This window comes from Capricornis sumatraensis, chromosome 9 (genome assembly GCF_032405125.1).
Source record: "Capricornis sumatraensis isolate serow.1 chromosome 9, serow.2, whole genome shotgun sequence".
NCBI classification, from domain to species: domain Eukaryota; kingdom Metazoa; phylum Chordata; class Mammalia; order Artiodactyla; family Bovidae; genus Capricornis; species Capricornis sumatraensis.
The window spans coordinates 4796103-4814331 of NC_091077.1; the positions used below are offsets into that span (position 1 = coordinate 4796103).

An 18229-nucleotide genomic window follows, 5' to 3' on the forward strand; every position below is an offset into this window, starting at 1 on the left:
ACCCAGCCAGGCCTGTGTCCACTACTGAGGCAGCAACACTGGAGACTGTCCTGCCCCTCCAGAGGACAAGCTGTTTGGCCTGGGGGTACCAGAGAGAGTGGATGTTAGGAAGGGTGTGTGTGTGGGGGGTCTCTTCCATACCACACTTGGCCCTGGCCCCCGGGGCACACCCTATATGGTGACCCTGCTGTCCCTCTCATGACTGGGCACTGCAAAGCCTGGGACCAGGGGGCTGGACTGCCAGCAATGAGACCAACGAGGTGGTTACTACCAGGGCACTGGAACATACTCACACCGGACCACAGCAAAGTGAAGGTGGGGGCGTGGGCAGGGAAGGGATGGGCAGAGCGAGAATGGGGCAAGGCAGAGCCATGCGGCCCTCACTAAGTGAGGAAGAAGAGGCTGTCCTTGCCCATCTCCCAGAGGGCAGGCTGTCAGGGGCACCCAAACACAGGAGAGCCATGAAATAGTTAAGAGATTTTATTCTAATAGCTGTAATTACAGTGCTTGTTTGTCGAAATGAAAACTGAAAACAAGTATACAAAACAGTTGATTACTAATTGTGTATTGAAAGCAGTAAGAGGTTCCACGACACCAAATAAACCAGCTCTGAGGTTTTCCCCAAGATAAAGTCTAACAGCTCCAGCTTCTTCAGTGTTTATCAAAATACAAAAGAAAAAAGTAGAGGTTATCATTTTCAATGGCAAATCTGACCCTTGCAGGCTGAGGGAGTGAAAGCATGTGTAGACAGGGGCTCTGAGGGGCTGGGGCTCAAGGATGACCACCCGCACTCCTGCTGGTGAGACCCCAGAGAGCCCGGAGCAGGCAAGCAGGGGGGCTGCAGGGCTCCCGCTCCAGCCAGGGCGTTCCAACCAAAGTGCCCATGCTGACCCGAGAAAAGGCCGGGGTTCTTCCAAGGGGTCTGAGAACGGTGGCTGCAGCCTCCACCCCATCTCCTGGGCGGCCACGTATGCACAAATACAAGCACAAACGCTACGGGGTGTAGGAGGACCCGAGACAGAGCGAATCACAGGGACCCTACTGTGACCATGCAGAATGGGTATCACGGCTGGTTCTGCCCCGCTTCATGTTCCCAGCGGGAAACAGACCACCGGCGGACTGGACTCAGGCCGTCACCGCAGAACCTACATTAGGCACATTTCTCCCTTCTGTGTGTTCAAGTGTTCTCCTTATTTTGTATTTGTAACTATTTTAAAAAATGCACTGAGTTTGGGTTAAAAACCAACCACCGAAATGGATCTCAACACAGACCTAAAGCCCAGAGGAGGAGTATTGGGCTCGTCTGACACACAACTCCTGGATGACCCGTGTGCCTAAAATCCCTTCTCAGTACTAAACAGTGGGTTGATTTTCTTTTTACAATAAAAAAAGCTGAGTAATATTGCATAGGAGTACCAGAAACTGCCTCATTGGAAACAAAAACTATTTACATTAAATAAAAACCCAGTTGCAGGCTGCGTCTGCACATTTACAGCATGGTGAAGCACACTGTGACCGACCATGGAGACAGCTTCTGGCACTCACACCACAGGGGCACGTTTGCCACATGAGAGTAAAGCGAGGGTAGAAGGAGGGAGTGAGAGGGGAGGAGAGAGGATTACAGCTCATTTCTGGTTCCGGAGCTGATTGGACAGCCAGTCCAGTCCCTCGTAAAGCCCGTCCCCGCTGGTGGCGCAGGTGGCCTGTATGTACCAGTTCCTGTGGCGCAGAGAGTGTAGGCCCAGCTTGTCCGTGATCTCAGCCGCGTTCATGGCATTAGGGAGGTCCTGGGGGTGGCAGCGTAGCAGGCGTGGGTCAGGGGGGCTGCATGGAACCCTTTCCACCTGACCTGTGGCCCCCCGTTCAGACCTCCAGCCCTGAAAGGCTGGCTGCCTGATGCGCACCCCCACCGGCACACAGGGTGTTCAGTCACGCATACCTGTTTGTTAGCAAACACGAGCAGAACGGCGTCCCTGAGCTCGTCTTCTGCCAACATCCTCATGAGCTCCTCGCGGGCCTCATTCACACGCTCTCTGTCATTACTGTCAACCACAAAGATGAGACCTGCAGAGGGGACAGAAAGCGTGACTGCAGGCACCCGGGACACCCCGAGCCCCACTCCTGAGGGGTGTAATGGGGTAGCTCACTCATACCTTGTGTGTTTTGAAAGTAGTGGCGCCACAGAGGCCGGATCTTGTCCTGGCCGCCCACGTCCCACACAGTGAAGCTAATGTTCTTGTACTCCACGGTCTCCACGTTGAAGCCTGGAAGAGACCTGGGTGAGCCTATCCCCAGAGCCACCACCACCTCCCAGCCTCCCAAGGCCCAGCGTCCTCACCAATAGTGGGAATGGTGGTCACAATTTCACCCAGCTTCAGTTTGTACAGGATGGTGGTCTTTCCCGCAGCATCTAGGCCCACCATGAGAATGCGCATTTCTTTTTTGCCAAAAAGGCCCTTGAAGAGGTTTGCAAAGATATTCCCCATGCTGCACACCGGTGGGGGCAACACTGGCCAGAGAAACCTGCAGGAACAAGGAGTCCTGGGGTCTTTTTCCGTGCTGCCCAGGGCCAGGCAAGCAGGAGCAGCTCAGAGACCGCTCACCCAGAGCCAGGCTGAGGCAGCTCCTCCTATCTCACAAGCTGATGAAATTCTGGTTCCTATCCAAAAGAAAACAGTCCTGCCCACCTACCTCTTGAGCCTCTAAATCACTCTAACAAGGCAGCATATGGGAATCTTAGAACAAGGCTGACTGGAATTTGAAGCGGCTGCTACCATTATCTGAGGAACTTATAACCAAGGCCTTAGGGCAACTTACCTCTAAGTCCTTCAACTTGCCACTCCGGTGCAGTAGTGTGGCTTTCAAATGAATGGTAGACTCTCCATAACCTAATGCAGAGTTCTTCAAGGGGCCAGAAACAACCACTTCAAGGCCCTATCATGTCTCCCAACTGCCCCAAGTCTCAATGAAGCAGAGTTCAATGGTAAGACAACTAACACCTGAGAACCTAGGAGGGCCCTGGCCAAGACCAGGAGCCAGCCCTTCCCAACAAGCTGAGAGCTCAGCACACCCTGCAGGCAGGACTGGCTGAGTGAGAACACCCAGGGCTCAAGAGCAGCACACCTGCTGCTCAGTCCAAGGGGGAGCCCACAGCATGGCCACGTTAGGGAGCACCTTCCCAAGACCTGTGGTCAGCGCTGGTCAGAGAGGCGGCCTGTGTGGCGCAGCCACGAGTGTGCAGAAGAGCACATGTGCTGTGTCTGCACCACCCCCCCCCCCCCTGCCAGCTCGCCTCACTCAGCAGAGCAGACTGGGAGCAGCCACTGAGCTGACTGGACCCCAGGTCCGAGCCCAGGCCCCGACACCCAGACGTGCAGGAAGGGTAAGTGATCACAGAGGTGGGGATCTCTTGTACTGGAAGACCCACATATGGCCTCTCCACACTCAGTATATTTATCCTTCAACTGTTTTATTTCCAAACAGGGCTTCAGGAAAAAAACAGTCACTTTCTCAAATGCTTAGGAATCTGGACTTAGCACCTAAGGTGAAGTCAAGCTGTGGAGGGCTGAGCAGCCTTCAACTGGGCAGATTCTGTGCGAGTGTTGACAGAAAACCAAATCAACCACAGAGAGCTTGTTCTAAGCTGATGGGAGATGCTCACACCTGATCACTGGGAGGGTGCTGGTGGAGGCTATTGTTGAGGTTGGGAAGGAGTCTTGCCCTGCATACCTAACCCCCCAGAAGTAACTATGAGCTTCCCAGTGTTTGAACTTTGGATGGATACTGCTTGGGTAAGAGGCCAGTTCCATGGAGGACGCAGATATGGGCCTGCCACAGGCACTCCCCCCTCCATTCTACGTAGGGGGTGTGCCCCAGACCCCCACCACCCCACGTCAGCTCTGATGACAGGCTCACGTGGAGCTGCCAGGTCTCCATCGTGAGCTCCTTTCTGCCTTAGCCATCAGGGAGCATTTGGGGACTATGTACACGTTCCGCTCCCCATCCAACTTCCACCCTCTAGTTTCAGCATGCTGACATTTCCTGGCTGAATTACTGCCATCAGGACTGTTCAAACGGTGGTTTTCTATAGTCATTCCTTCCAGTGTTAGTTAGCCTTCTACCCAAGGAACCACCATTCTCTCCTCCATATAGACACGGTGTGAGCTTGGGAATTCCCAGTTTGCTCAGTGGGTCAGACCGCCACTCCACTGTGACCCAGATGCGCCAATGGCCTTAGGGGCATCCAGCGGAGCCCCTTCTAGCAGGCCTCAGTGCTCTTTCAACATTTTAAAGTTCTTTTTGGTTTTGAATAATATTACCTATTTATAAAATTAAAATTTAAAAAGATCTTTACTATGGTATTTCCTTTTCGGCAGACAACCACTTTTCCTAAATATAGAGGATGATAAATTATGGAAAACAGAATGAACTGAACGCATATTTATCTCAGCTTATTTCTGAAGTCACTACCAATAAAGAAGTAAAAGTCATGACTGACTCAAAAGGACCGAGAGCAGGTGCAATTCTGGCGGGGTGTGGCCCTGGCCAAGCATCATCCTCAGCCCTGCAGGAGAGCCAGGCGACCTTTTTGGAGCAACTGAACCAGGGGTCCTCACTCTGCTCTCCAGTCAGAGGAGGGCACAGGGTGCACTGTTCTGGAAACAGAGGAATATGGCGAGATCAACAGGGAGGCACCCTGCCGCCACAGACCTGCACACGAGACATAGAGGCCTCAAGGCCGGGACTGAACTCTTACACCTGGAGGCCCCCAAACATCCATGCCCCTATCTCCCTGTAAGAAGCCCCCAGTGGAACTGACTGAAACAAAGAATTTGGAGAGAAGCAAGACAGAAGAGAATTTAAAAAGAAAAGTAAACAAACAGAACCCCCAAGCCACACACAGCCCTAGCACCAACGTGGTGGAGATCTGGAGCCCATCAGACAAGAACAGGGCGTCAGGACAGACACGGCGGAGCTCACAACCAACGTGAAAAAAATCCACACACACAAGAGCCTCAGAACAGGGAGACCGGGAGCAACGTAGAAGACCAACATCTACCCTGAGTATGATGATGACTTTTTAGACACAACACCAAAGACATGATCCCGTGAAAGAAAGAGCAGCCATTCTGAAAAATGTTTGGAGGTTTCTTACAAAAGACTCTGAACATGAAACTCAGCCCTCATGCTCCCAAAGTGGCTGCAAACGAGCAACCACACAGACACCTGCACACTGATGTTCACAAGCCTTATTCATGATTGCCACAATCTGGAAGCAACCATGATGTCTTTCCGTAGGTGAATGGATAAACTGTTTGGTAAATCCGAACAACAGGATGTTATTCAACACTAAAAGAAAAGTGCTGATATACAGATAAGTGTATATTATTATTATAGTATAAATGTGCATTGAGTGAAAGAAGCCCATTTAAGAATACTATACAGTGTATGATTCCAACTACGTGACATTCTGGAAAAGGCAACTGTGGAGAGAGTAAAAGATCCTTTCAGTGGTTCTGAGAGGTTAGGAGGAAGGGAGGATGAACAGGTAGAGATAGGGCACTTTTAGCAGTGAAACTATTCTACAATGGTTGATACATGCCATGATACACTTGTCCAAACCTAGAGAACGCACAATACCAGGAGTGAACCCCAAGATCAAGTATGGGCTCTGAATGATGGTGTGCCAACGTAGGCTCATCAGCTGTAGTGAACGCACACTCTAGTGGGGGACACAGCGAGGAAGGCTGTGTGTTTCCCTCAATTACGGGGTGAACCTAAACCTGTCCCCGGCAAAGAAAGACACAAACACTGCTTCCCATCTGCAGTTCTGTGTCAACCAAAGTACGGGGTCAGTGAAAGGGCAGGACAGAGAGGTCACCAGTGCAAAGTCTCACACGCGCCTCGTCTGCAGGCTGCCACAGGCAAGGGCAACATTCCCCGCTGCCGCCCAAGGTGACAGAGGGAGGCAGAGGAAGGCCTGAGCAGCAGCCCCGGGGAGGAGGAGAGCTCCAGGAAAAGAGGAACACGTTTCCTATGTGGTTTAAACATGAGGCGTGGCAATTCTAAGGGAACTGGGAAAAAATAATGACAAACACCCAGGAAAAAACCCAAGGATGAAAATGAAGTCATTTTGAGATTTCCTGTGGGAAAACATAATAAGCCAGTCACCACTTGACTCAGCAGTGAATAACGTTTATTTAGTCATGACACTTTGACTGGCACTCCTGGGTACTGGGAAGCCAAGGACAGAACTTGTGGTCTCAAGCGTTCAAAGCTGACATACTGAGAGACCTGATTAGCATCCTACTCAGAACAGTAAGGCGAGAAAGGGCGATCCCTGTGAAGCAGGCTGGGAGACCGCTGTCTCCATTTGTTTTAGCATTAAGCTCATACAAACTGACACAGAAACCTGGGCACTGAGGAGCGAAACTGTTTTCTATGCTTCCCCAGCCCCTACATGGGACTGACGGAGCACTCCAGGTGAACTGGGCCCAGCAGCAAGCCCGCACCGCAGGTCAGCCTGAAGATGCAGTCAGCCACAGCAGGCCAGGGGCCTCCTCTTCCTCCCACCCAGCCCAGCGTGTCTGCCCACTCACAGTCCCTGGCCTGCCTTGGCCCTGCAGTCGGCTGAGCCCTGATTACCAATCTGGTCCCTTTCCTCCACACAGTTTTTCGACTTACCCAACTCCTGCAGCCCCAAAGGGCAAGTGGGCCACATATTTTGGTGGCTGAACCTAGATGGGGGTGAGCAGAACTCTGGGCTTCCCTGGTGGCTCAATGGTAAAGAATCTGCCTGCGAGATGCGGGTTTGATCCCTGGGTCAAGAAGATGCCCTGGAGGAGGGCAACCCACTCCAATACTCTTGCCTGGAGAATCCCACGGATGGAGGAGTCTGGCAGGCTACAGTCCACAGAGTGGCAAAGAGTCAGACACAACTGAAGCAACTGAGCACACGGCACAGGAACTCCAGGAGACGCCACACACAGCACCTGGTTTCTCCCCTATACCACCCATCTATCTATATCCGCCCTGCACCTGGTCCAGGGACCCTGCCAGCTCCTGATCTAACACAGTATGTGTCGCAGTGGAAGGAAGGCTCAACAGTGACCACAAGAGCTGTTCTGTGGCCTCTCCATACAGGTCTAACTTTTAGGACATCCAGCCTAAGCCTATTTCACCCTTTCCTCCACCAGGATCCTTTGCACTCAGGCAGAAACCTGTTTTTCAGGTTCAGGTAATGATCGTATTTGTAAGCAGTGAAGACACTGACTTTCTCAAAAGATCACTTCCCTGCACCTGCCTGAGTTTGCACCTTTGTGCTGGCTCATAAAGAGAGTAATAAAAAACCATCTCTTTCCTGAGACAGAAAGCTCTGAGCAGATGCAGCCCCTTAAGAACATTTTTTTCCTTTTTCTCATTAGGACCAGAAACAAGACTGGGTGTCGGTTCAACACTATAGCAAAGAACAGGACACAACTGGCTGGCTACATTCCTGTCCGCAAAGACTACTAGGCTACAGGCCAAGGCCAAACAAGACGCCGCCCGAGGAAAGCCAGGAGAGGGAGGGAAAAAAATGTAGCGGTGAGTTTACACCTGTTCCACGCCAGTAAATGAATCCAAAGTAACTGGTTTATAGCTTTTAAAGAGAAATATGTATCTCCACGACCTCTACCTGTGCCCGCTGCATCTCCTAACAAATCTCAGAGGATTCGGGATGAGCAAGGGAAACCCGCCCCTACAAAGTTGTGCAGCTTACTTCTGCAGAAGGAAAATTTGTCATTTTCTGAAATGGCTAGGAGCTGGTTTATTTCACAGAATCTCTGTAACAGCGAATATCAAGATGACCCAATCTACTGAGAATCATTAAGAAGAATAAATCACTAACCTTGGGAAATAAAAGTGTGACCCGGGAAGGGAAAAAAACAAACAAACCAACCCTGTGTTTTCTGTTCTGTGCTTCAGCCCGGGACAGGATGCTCTGGTCCCTCTGTAAATAAGAGGTCCCATGGGTCGCCCCTACTCAAATGAACAAGCTAGGTGACATCAGAGCTTTTTTTCATTTTACCCTTTTTTTTTAGAAGTTTATTAGGTGTAAGTACAGCTCAACAGTTCATAATGTCAGTTTTAATATCTAATTTGAGAAAAATTAATAAAGTGAGGAAATTCCTGAGGAATTGATATACATTATAAAACATTTTCTTTAACTGTTTCATTTATTCTTTTAGCAGAATGAATGTGCTTAGATTATCAACTACTCAAAAGCCTAATTCATCTCTGACGTGTAGGATTTAATTTTGAAGGGGAAGGTCCCCTACTTCCATAAGCGATATGACCACATATTACCATCTGCTACAAACTGATTTTTGTACATCAACTTGGGGTTCAAGCACATCAACTAAATAAAGCCTTGCGGAACTACTCTACTAGTCCAGCGTCCACTTCTGCAGCTCTGACATTCTTCTGCAACTGAGTAGACCACCACATATCGTCACTATTTTATGAAAATTAGTATAAGAACTGAACATCCCAATACTGATGATAGGTAGATATGCCTTACAGGCCTAACACAACTGTGACAAAGCTAAGGATCAAGAACGGAATATTCAGAAGGAAGAATATTTAGACTGACACTCAAAGGATATAATTAGGTTGACTGAACGGTCTGTATTATATTCAGGTGTACAAAATAATGATCTGATATGTGTATTTATTGTGAAATGATCACCACACAAAGCTTAGTTAACTTCTGTCACCTCATACAGTCAACTCTTTTTTCTTTGTGATGAGAACTTTTAGGATTTCCTCTCTTAGCAACTTTCAAATATATAATACAGTGTGGTGAATTACAGTCACCATACTGTACCTTCCATTGCAGGGTTTATCTATCCTTTTAACCAGAAGTTTGTATCTTTTGACCACCTTCACCCATTTCACCTACCTTGACTCTGAACTTTCAATACAAAGAAAACTAATAATGAAAGAACATGCAAAAACACTCTAGAACAGTGTAATTCTCGTCTGCATCTAACGGTAAGCTCCCATGAGAGACTGATTTTTGTTTTTCACGACAGAACTTTCAAGATGTTTTGCAGGAATCAATCAGTTAAGACACTAGACCTGGTCTCTCTGCAGCAGTCACCCCCAATTCCTGCCTCTAAAGACGGGTGAGTGCCAGAAACCCAAAGGCTAGTACAACGACACTGGAGGGCTGGTCCACAGGTGCCCTGCAAGTTGCCTCCCAAAGCTGAAGGAGGTGATTTCCAGTCAGGTCTGATTCTTAGGAGGAGCAATCAGTGAAATTCAATTTACATCCCTCTCTGCCAGCTTAAGATTCAAGGTGAAATTCTTAAAATGACAACCACAAATAAGCTTCACCATGGATATGGCTCTCGGTACACACTAACGTGAGCACTCAGCAGCCACTGTCCAGTGCCAAACGGGGCAGGCACGCTGAACCACAAGGCAAACGTCAAAACAGCGTTAACTGCAATTAACCCTGCTTTTCAATAACTGCAAAAGTCAAAGCATTAACTGATGAACATGTTTAGGTTTTGCAGTTCCTTCTCATCCATAGTCTAAGTTTTATTTTACTACTTAAAAAAAACCCCATAACTATCCTCAAAGTCCATTACCAAAGACACTTAGATCGACCTGAAATCTACAGATGAGACCAAATAACCAGATGATCTAGCTCCAATGAAAACAATATCCACATAGGACCTCTGAACACAAACGTCACGTGGCCTTCCACTGGGGTGAGACAAGGAGTGGGTGGTCCCTCCAAGTCGAGGCTTCCCTCAGATGCCCCGTCAGGAGCCTCCCTCACGGCTCTGTTTGTCCTGGCAGCAGACGCTGGCTGCTCCTCGCTATTTCTTCTCCTGGATTTGCCCCTGGACTCGAGGGGTTCCAGGGGAAACCTACATTCCTAGTGCCCGGCAGCTACGCAGGACCATCTGAGTTTGCTGTCTGTGGGATGGAATGGCTTGCAGGTCCTGCAGACCAGTGCTGGGCACCCGGGCCCTCCACGATGGAGCAGCCAGCACCATGGACCCTGACGAGAACTCCTATTTTAGGAGTCAGGGCACATACACCCTGACTCCAAACACACTTAGTCTCAAGAAGTTGTTCCTGGGAGGAAAAAAAAAACCAAAAGACACAAAACATAAATTTGCATCAACCTCACAACATTAAAATGTGCAACAGGGACTTGCTTTGGTGGTCCAGTGGTTAAGAATCGGTCTTCCAATGTAAGAGACTTGAGTTTGAACTCTTGTCAGGGAATTAAGGTATCACATGCTGCAGGGCAACTAAGCCTGCAAACTACAGCGAAGGAGCCCAGGAGCTGCAATGAAGACCCCACACAGCCAAGTAAACATTAAAAAAAAAGACGTGCACCAAATTAAACAGAAAATGGAGGAAACAAAGCAACTTATGACTAAAATGCAAAGCAGGATATGAGAAACTACAGGCAACTCTACCCCACCCGTGCTGTGCCAAGTCACTTCAGTAGTGTCTGACTCTTCGCAACCCCACGAACTGTAGCCTGCCAGGCTCCTCCATCTACGGATTCTCCAGGCAAGGATACTGGAGTGGGCCGCCATGCCCTCCTCCAGAGGACCTTCCCCTAAACCACCTAGACACCCTGAGAAGTGCCCTACCACTAACTCCTTCCTAATTCTGCACATCAGCCATCTTTTCAGCCCTTAGCTGCGCTCCCAGCCCCCTCTTCATACTGATCCTCCACGTCATGCCCATCGAGCCCTTCACTCAACCCCTGAAGGCAAGTTCAGACGCTACCTTTCCCAAGAAAAAGTCCTTCCCTTTCTATGTTTTTCAGCGCACCCTCAACACCCGGTGGGGCGAACAGTCACCACACTCACGTTAAGGAGCAGCTGTGTGATGAGTACAGCTGTGGGCACACAGAAGCTCCACACTCACTGAGACCAACTGACAGACGCTGAAACACAAGTGCGACAGTGACACGCTCACCCTCCCAACCTCAGCTCAATGGTAAACTTCGTCAAGCGTCAAAAGACTGATCCAGTTACACTGGGCCCCGAAGCGTTAGCATGTGCACGCAAGGGCATGCACGCACGCACGCACACACACATCTCCAGCTGCCGAAGTCTCAGTCCCCATGATCCTGACAGAAAAAGCAGGCACATCTGTCAAACAGCACAACCCTGTGTTTTAGTTCTAGAAGTGAGAATGAGAGAGAGAGACGGCAGTTCAGGAGTCTGTCGTGAGATAACTCACATTAATCTGCTTTCGTCACTCTACTCTAATTATGTAATCCCCACAGGTGTGCTGACGCCTCTGTGGTTTCTGTTCTCTGTGGTGTCTCCTCAAAAAGGCCACCCGCACCTACGGTGCAGACACAGGGCCCTCTCCAGGCATGAGGGCAGGGCTCTAGGGAAGCCAGTGTTGCAGAGACCCTTTCCACACCCTTGAAGAAAAAGGGAAGTGCAACCAACTATTAGCTTGTCAAAGTGCCCAGTTCTTCTTCCCCAAAGTTTGGCAGATGTGCCCCACCCCCAGGCTTTCTCAGAACAAGAAAACTGTGAATAGCTAAAATGATTAATGGAGCCGCAAAGAGTTGGACATGACTGAGCGACTGAACTGAAAATGATTAAATCAATCTCCAAAACCTGATTTTTGCCTGCAGAGAACTTTCATTTTGAAAACAAAATGTAAAAAAGATCGCAGCCCTGCCTCTGAGGGATGGGCTTCCCAGAGGAGAGGAAACAGGGGAGAGCAGCAGTGATTGATGGAGAGTCTGTTAGGTCCTCTACCTTTGACGCCCCCTGCTGGCCCCACCTTCGTGAGACCGGTTAGAAGCACCCAGAGATGCTGCCCCAGCTGGGAGCACTCAGCACACCCTCGCTGGCCTTGCCTGGGAGGCCGATGTGACTGGGTGAACTTCTCATTGGCCCAAACAGCCACAGCAACCCTCTCAGTTGGCCTCCTCCTACCCTGCTCACATTTTAAACTGCGGGCAGCCCTGGACCAGGGACATTTCATTCATACATCTGCTCCCACCAGCCTCTGCTGAAAGCCTCCCAGCAGTCCCTGGCGCCCCTCTCGGGCGACCAGAGGCCCCACCAGCCCAAGACTCAGTGTCTGGTGCGTTCACTCACTAGCACTGCCCCTGTCCAGCCATGCAGTCCCAGGGGAATGCAGGCCCCTATAGGGGACCCCAGCTGAACCTTCCTTTCATCTCCAGACTTATCTTCTATTTCTCCCTCAATGCATGGATCTCCCATCAAAATATAATCCTCAAATATAAAAGGACCCTCTCTTTCCCGCTTTAATCCTGTGCAACTTCCTCCCAGTTTCTCAGACCCAAACCTCAGAGATATCCACAATCCCACTCTGTCCCTCTCATCCCCAAATCTGTTTACTGGCAAGTCCCATCATCTCTTTTTTAAAAAGGTGCTTCCCCATCACGGTCTGCCTGTGCCTGGTCCTGGCCACCTTATCCCCCGCCCCCTGTCATTCCCAAAGCCTGTAGCTTTCACGTCACAAGGTGTTCTCGATGCCAGCAAGAGGGGACTATTAGGAAAGATCAGACCAAATTCAGGTTCCTTGAAAAGACCAGCGCCAACACTCCCATGCACTTCACAGCATCACCTCTACCATTCAGAAGGAAGCTAGGAGACAACATAACCAACATACTCACTGGACTGCAAAGACCCCACGCTGCCCCAACTAGAATGTAACTGGGAAATGAAAGACAGTGTCACATGATACAATGTGACCTTCAATACTGGTCATGACCACAAGTTCAAGGGAGGCAGTCAGAGAATCGCCTAATAAAGACTGCCACAAATGCAGCAGCATCTCAGACACTCAAGGCCTGGTGTGTCCACCAAGTTTTTTTTCCTTCCCCCACCTGGAAACAGAGAACAACTCTTGGTACAATTCTGCAAAGAACCAAATGCAATCACCCTTAATTGACAAGGTAGTTTCATTCCCGGAGAATTCAAAACATCTATTAAAACCAAGGGCTTCCCTGGTGGCTCAGATGGTAAAGAATCTGACTCTAACACAGGAGACCCAGGTTCAGTCCCTGGGTTGGGAAGATTCCCCTGGAGAAGAGAATGGCAACCCACCCCAGTATTCTTGCCTGGGAAATCCCATGGACAGAGGAGCCCGGTGGGCTATAGTTCATGGGGTCACAAGGAGTTGGACATGCCTGAGTGACTCACACCTTCAATTAAAACTATACACACACAAGTTGACCCTGTACATAAACAGAATTAGGTTTAAGATATAAACAGCTTTTTCACGTACATGAAAGTCATGCAGAATGCATCCTCGCTTCCAAATATCAGTATTGCCTTCCATCTTTGACAGAGCCCAAAATCATCCCACACATTTCCACAATACCCTTTCTGTGGGGCTTCCCCTTCAAGGAGCACTGGCACATACCAGCAGGCTTCCCACCCCTCCTCTGCTCCTAACAAGGCTTCCAAACCACTAAGCGCACTCCCAGCCAAGGGCCTCTGCTGCTGTTTTCCCTTGCAAGGGAGAAGCTTCCTGTTTCTTCCAAAGACCCACAGGAGCCCCTCCTTCACACCTCTGCTCACATGACACTCCTCCCCGACCTCGTCCTCCGGACAGGCCTGACTAGCTACTCTCAGCGCCCACTGCTCCTTCCGGGGCCCCGGGGGCCTGCTTTCCCATTCCACTCGCTGCCGCCGCCCCCACCTTCCACCCGGCCCTCACCCACCTTCCCTCACCCATCTCCCTATCTCTACTTGTCTTCCTCCACTGGCCACCTCCCTGAGCACCCAAGTGATTCACAGACAAGGAAAGGAGAAAAGAATCATAAAAGAATATTTAAGGGCTTTAAGAATTAAAAAATAGAAAGATTAGTCTGTCAGAAAAAAAAAAAACCCATCAAGTCCACAAGGACTCTCACACTGGTGTGAAAGTACACGCGAGTGTGGTGGAGCCCGAGCCTCTCTCTGACGCTGCGGTGAGGGGGAAACTCGGGACAGGCAGCTGCTCAGGGCAGATGTGTGCAGCTCAGGAATGCTCAATGCCACAGAGGGGGTGTGCACAGTCTGCTCCCTAAGCCTGCCCTCAGGGACCTGCAACTAGTGACTAGGAATGCACCTCAGGAATGCGCAAGGCCTCTCTCACTCTGATGAAGAGAAGTGTTAAAACCTGCAGCTATTTGAAACAAAGGTACATCGCCAGAATTGACAAGACACAGTAATAGATTCACCGAGTTAGGAACCGCATGCTCATCTACAGATAACAGAAAGCTCCACAGGAAAATGTACTCTTCATAGCAATTTTTAGAGATATCCTTTATTCTGAAACCTGCGCTCCAAATGCTGGCACATCTAACTTTGTCTTTATTCCTACTTTGCACATATGAGTTTAGACAGAATCTTGAAATTGTTTTCTTGGCCATTTGTCCCCATGTCAAGCTGACAGGATACTTGAAACTTCAGGCCAAAAAATTTCCAGGGCCTCAGAGACCTAGCACCACTAAACTTTCTGTTTAGCGCTCACATATAGGCTGGATGGCATCACTGACTCGATGGACGTGAGTCTGAGTGAACTCCGGGAGTTGGTGATGGACAGGAAGGCCTGGCGTGCGGCGGTTCATGGGGTCGCAAAGAGTCGGACACGACTGAGCGACTGACCTGACCTGACAGCACTGCAAAAATAATTTGGCGTACAATACAAACTGAAAGATGCTGGCTATTTTACATATGACTTGCTCTTTGGAGACAAATTCTACTGACTTGCTAGCATCCTTTAGAGGAAAAAAACTTACTAATTAATGTTTCTAAAATACACTACATTTTTAACTTCTGGAAATGTGCATGGATCATAACTGGGGCTTTTGTTAATTTATGCTGTATACTAACAGTCTGCCTCCTAAAGAGAATCACTCCCAAGTGCTATGTGTATAAAAATCTGCCTGCCTTGTATGTTTTCTGTCTCTTTTAGTCAGTGAGAAGTCCTATTCTTCTCTTCCTATTTGCCGATGACAGGCTGTCCAGCTCAGTCTCCAACATATGCAAAAATCAGGAAACAAGGGTTTGTTAGGAATACTGAGGTTAGTTCCTGCAACAGATAGCTTCACTATTTCTTCCCACTCATATAAGGAAGCTTAATGTGAAAGAACTGGGTGGGGGCCTAACAGACTCTCCTATGAATAAGGAGCTTTGATGTATTTGTGTTAAATTCCGGCACATTTTTTCTAGCTAATCAGGCCATCTGATCCATCTAAGAATGCTGGAGTACCTTCCAGAATAGCGTTACAGCTGTATAGCTATACCAGATGCTATATTTTAAAGAATTTTTAACAATCACAAAAGTATAAGGATGAAGTACTCCCCTCACCTTGGCTCACAGTCTGAAATTAACCAGCCCCCCTTTCTCACACTCACACATTCCCAAGCCCTCCTTTACTTGCCAGCGGGAAGCATTACACCCAACCCACTGTTAGGTCAAAAACATTTCCAAAAGACCACTTCAGATGGTACTAGGAGGACATTTCTAATACCATCCACATCAATGAAGAGCAGACAGATCACAAAAGAGGTTAAGTTCTTACCTAATTTTAAGATCCCAACTGAAAGGAATTTTTCATGTTTCTTTTCCAACCTCTGACAGATGTGCATTTTACTTCCTTCATTTTCCTAATCCTACAAAGGCTGGAAGGTCAAAGGGGAGACTATGGAATGCTGTGCACAGAGACGGTCATAAGCGGTATAGGAAGCACAGGCTAGATGGGTTTGAACACCAGCTCAGTAAGTGATCACAATCCTCGGGAGGGCTACAGAAACGCTCGGTGAGCCTGACCTGTGATCAAGGGCAGATTTAAATTCATGTATCAAGGCAACATCCAATTTGAAGAATTTAAAGAAAATTGATTCAACTCTCTCAAACCAAGTTAATATACTATTTATGAACTTGCACAAGGGTTTTCCCCACTTTGTTAGGTTTATTCCTAAGGCCATTTGACCATGGAGATCAACTCGAGGGTCCATACTAAATTTTACTAAAGTCAACAGAAAAGTCAAGGTCTACCTTGTAGTTTCAAGCCTGTCGTGATCTTTGGAAAAGGTGGCTTAGCAGGTCTGAACAGCCCCTTCACCTTGCGCAAGAGGCAAAGCAAATAGCTAAACCACACAATTTAAAAAACCAGAACTGTGAGAAGCACAGAACCAGTTTTTGCTTTCTAACTTTCTTACAATGATAAGCAGACAGCATGTGAGTCAGCTATCATACAAACCAACTATTTTAAATCTTTCTGAAGTAGCAATTTTGAATACTTGTATCTGAAGTTAGCCATCACAGGAAACAGATTTGTAATGCCCAAGTGACAAGGATTCGTTTTCAACAGGACATTTCCAGTGAAGAGGCATATTACATTCTACCCATTAACTAGAGAAAACCTTTACGGGAGGAAGATGGCACACTGTAACAGAGTGGCCATATTTGTAACTTTCACACACACTCAACTGCTCATAATCTTGGACTCAGCAACACCATGCATTCAAAGTTCTTCCAGTTTTGGCTACTCATGATGGTTTCTGAAAACTCCCAAGGACACAGCACAGGCCATGGCATCTCACACTCCTTCAGACACTCTGCCAAAAACGCAAGAGCAACCATGCAAACAGCCAGCAGGGGGGAAAAAAAAAAAAAAACGCTGACCACTAGTTCTGAAACAAGACCAAGAGCTGACCACTCCAACACCAACTACATCAGTTACGACTACATCAACTACACAGTTCTCAACAGTGACTTCCGGGGACACCCAAAGCGTTTGAATTGCCCGTCTCCTGCCAGTGATTTCTTGTGCGATTTCGCTAGATTTCGCTAGAAACAGCAACTTGGTGTTCTGTTGAGCGCTCAAAAGTGGTCAACTGGTTAGCTAATATTTTAAGTACTCTGAAATTAATTGCCAAGCCTTATTAACAAAGCTACTGTTTTACCGTCCGTAACTGCTTGGACTGGAAAGCGTTAGGTCGCTCTGCTAGGGAGGCTGCCTCAACTCCGGCCAGGTCGCGTTCTATAGGTAGGTTAAAGATTCACCAGCTCGGAAGTGTATTCCAATCCACGCCAAAGGCACCCGGGAAGCAATCCCGGGGTTGCAGCAATCTTGGTTAAAGGAGCCCTACAAAGCCGTAGGCGCGTCCATCGAGGGCTTCCTGGGCCATAGGCGCTCCTACTCAGACCCAAGCGCCACAGCACGCGCCTAGGAACCCGGGGCTCCGCCCGGCCTCGCCGGCTCTGTCCTCGGAACAAACAGGAACTGGGCTCAAACCCTGGCCATCGTGTGACCTTGGCCGTGTCCCGGGCTGCGGGCCTCAGTTTCCTGGTCCTTGCGACCCCGAGACAGGAGGCCTCGGAGGCGGAGCAAGAAGCGGGGCTTCCTGGAGTACCCGCGGTGCGGGCCGGACTTCCGGGAGCCCGCCCCGGCCACTCTGGGGGCCTTGGTGAGAGGGTGGCCAGACAGAACCCCCTCCCCGGCCCCGACTCAGCCCCCGCGCCAGCTCGGCCCCGACTCGACCCCCATCCCAGCCTAGACCCCTGGCCCCGCATTCCGCACCCACCCTGCCCCGCCCCGCCTCGGTCCCCAGCCCAGCCTGAACCCGCAGCCCGGCCTAGGCTGGCCCCAACCCCGGCCTCTATTCGACCCTGGGCCCGCCGGGCCGTGGCTCCCCGCCTCGACTCCGCCTCGCCTCGGCCCCCGGCCCGGCCTCACCTCGGCTCTCACCTCGCCCCTCGCCCGGCCTGGCCTCACCTCGGCCCCTGTCTCGGCCCTCACCTCCCCGGCTCAACCTCGCGCCGGGCCTCAACTCGGCCCCCGCCCCCGCCTCGGCCCCAGCCCAGCCTCACCCTCGGCGGCCGCGCGCAGATGCTGCTCGGAGGCAGGCGTTGGTTTCGCTCCCACAAGATGGCGGCTCTGACGGCGGCCACGTCAGTGCCTGCTGCCGCGGGGGACGCTGGGGAACGGGGCAGTCCCCCCCGCAGTCCCACCCACTCGCCCTTAGCGGTGCGCAGGCGCAGACTCTGTGCGGGAGGTAGGGACAGGACCTTGGGTAGGCGCGGGGCCCGGGGAGGACGCCTCGCTCACCGCCGCGCTTGCGCGCGCGCCCCCCGCGTCCCCAGCGCGCCCAGCCCAGGCAGAGTCCGGCTGCGCCTGCGCGCGCCTGTCTGTGATCTGCCCGGGGGTGAGTTCTCAAGCCCA

At 50.1% G+C, this 18229-nt stretch overlaps 1 protein-coding gene across 2 annotated transcripts; it reads right to left on the reverse strand.

Annotated features, from left to right (window-relative positions):
• Window positions 1-477: 477 nt before the first annotated feature.
• On the reverse strand, window positions 478-17963 carry ARF1 (ARF GTPase 1). 2 transcript variants are annotated; one of them, XM_068979454.1, is made up of 5 exons: window positions 17878-17963; window positions 2339-2523; window positions 2154-2264; window positions 1940-2064; window positions 478-1787 (listed from the first exon to the last, which is right to left on the reverse strand). In XM_068979454.1, the coding sequence occupies exons 2-5, from the start codon at window positions 2484-2486 to the stop codon at window positions 1626-1628; spliced, it is 546 nt and encodes a 181-aa protein (XP_068835555.1). In that variant the 5' UTR covers window positions 2487-2523; window positions 17878-17963; the 3' UTR covers window positions 478-1625. The 2 variants fall into 2 exon arrangements, with proteins under 2 accessions (XP_068835555.1, XP_068835556.1); XM_068979455.1 differs by lacking the exon at window positions 17878-17963 and adding an exon at window positions 2818-3049.
• Between the last annotated feature and the right edge of the window lie 266 nt (window positions 17964-18229).

Coding starts and splice junctions, on each gene's coding strand:
- ARF1 (XM_068979454.1), bottom strand. CDS start 2,486: ATGGGGAATATCTTTGCAAACCTCTTCAAGGGCCTTTTTGGCAAAAAA. Junction 2,265..2,338: donor GACCACCATTCCCACTATTG/GTGAGGACGCTG, acceptor GGTCTCTTCCAG/GCTTCAACGTGGAGACCGTG. Junction 2,065..2,153: donor CTACTTTCAAAACACACAAG/GTATGAGTGAGC, acceptor TCCCCTCTGCAG/GTCTCATCTTTGTGGTTGAC.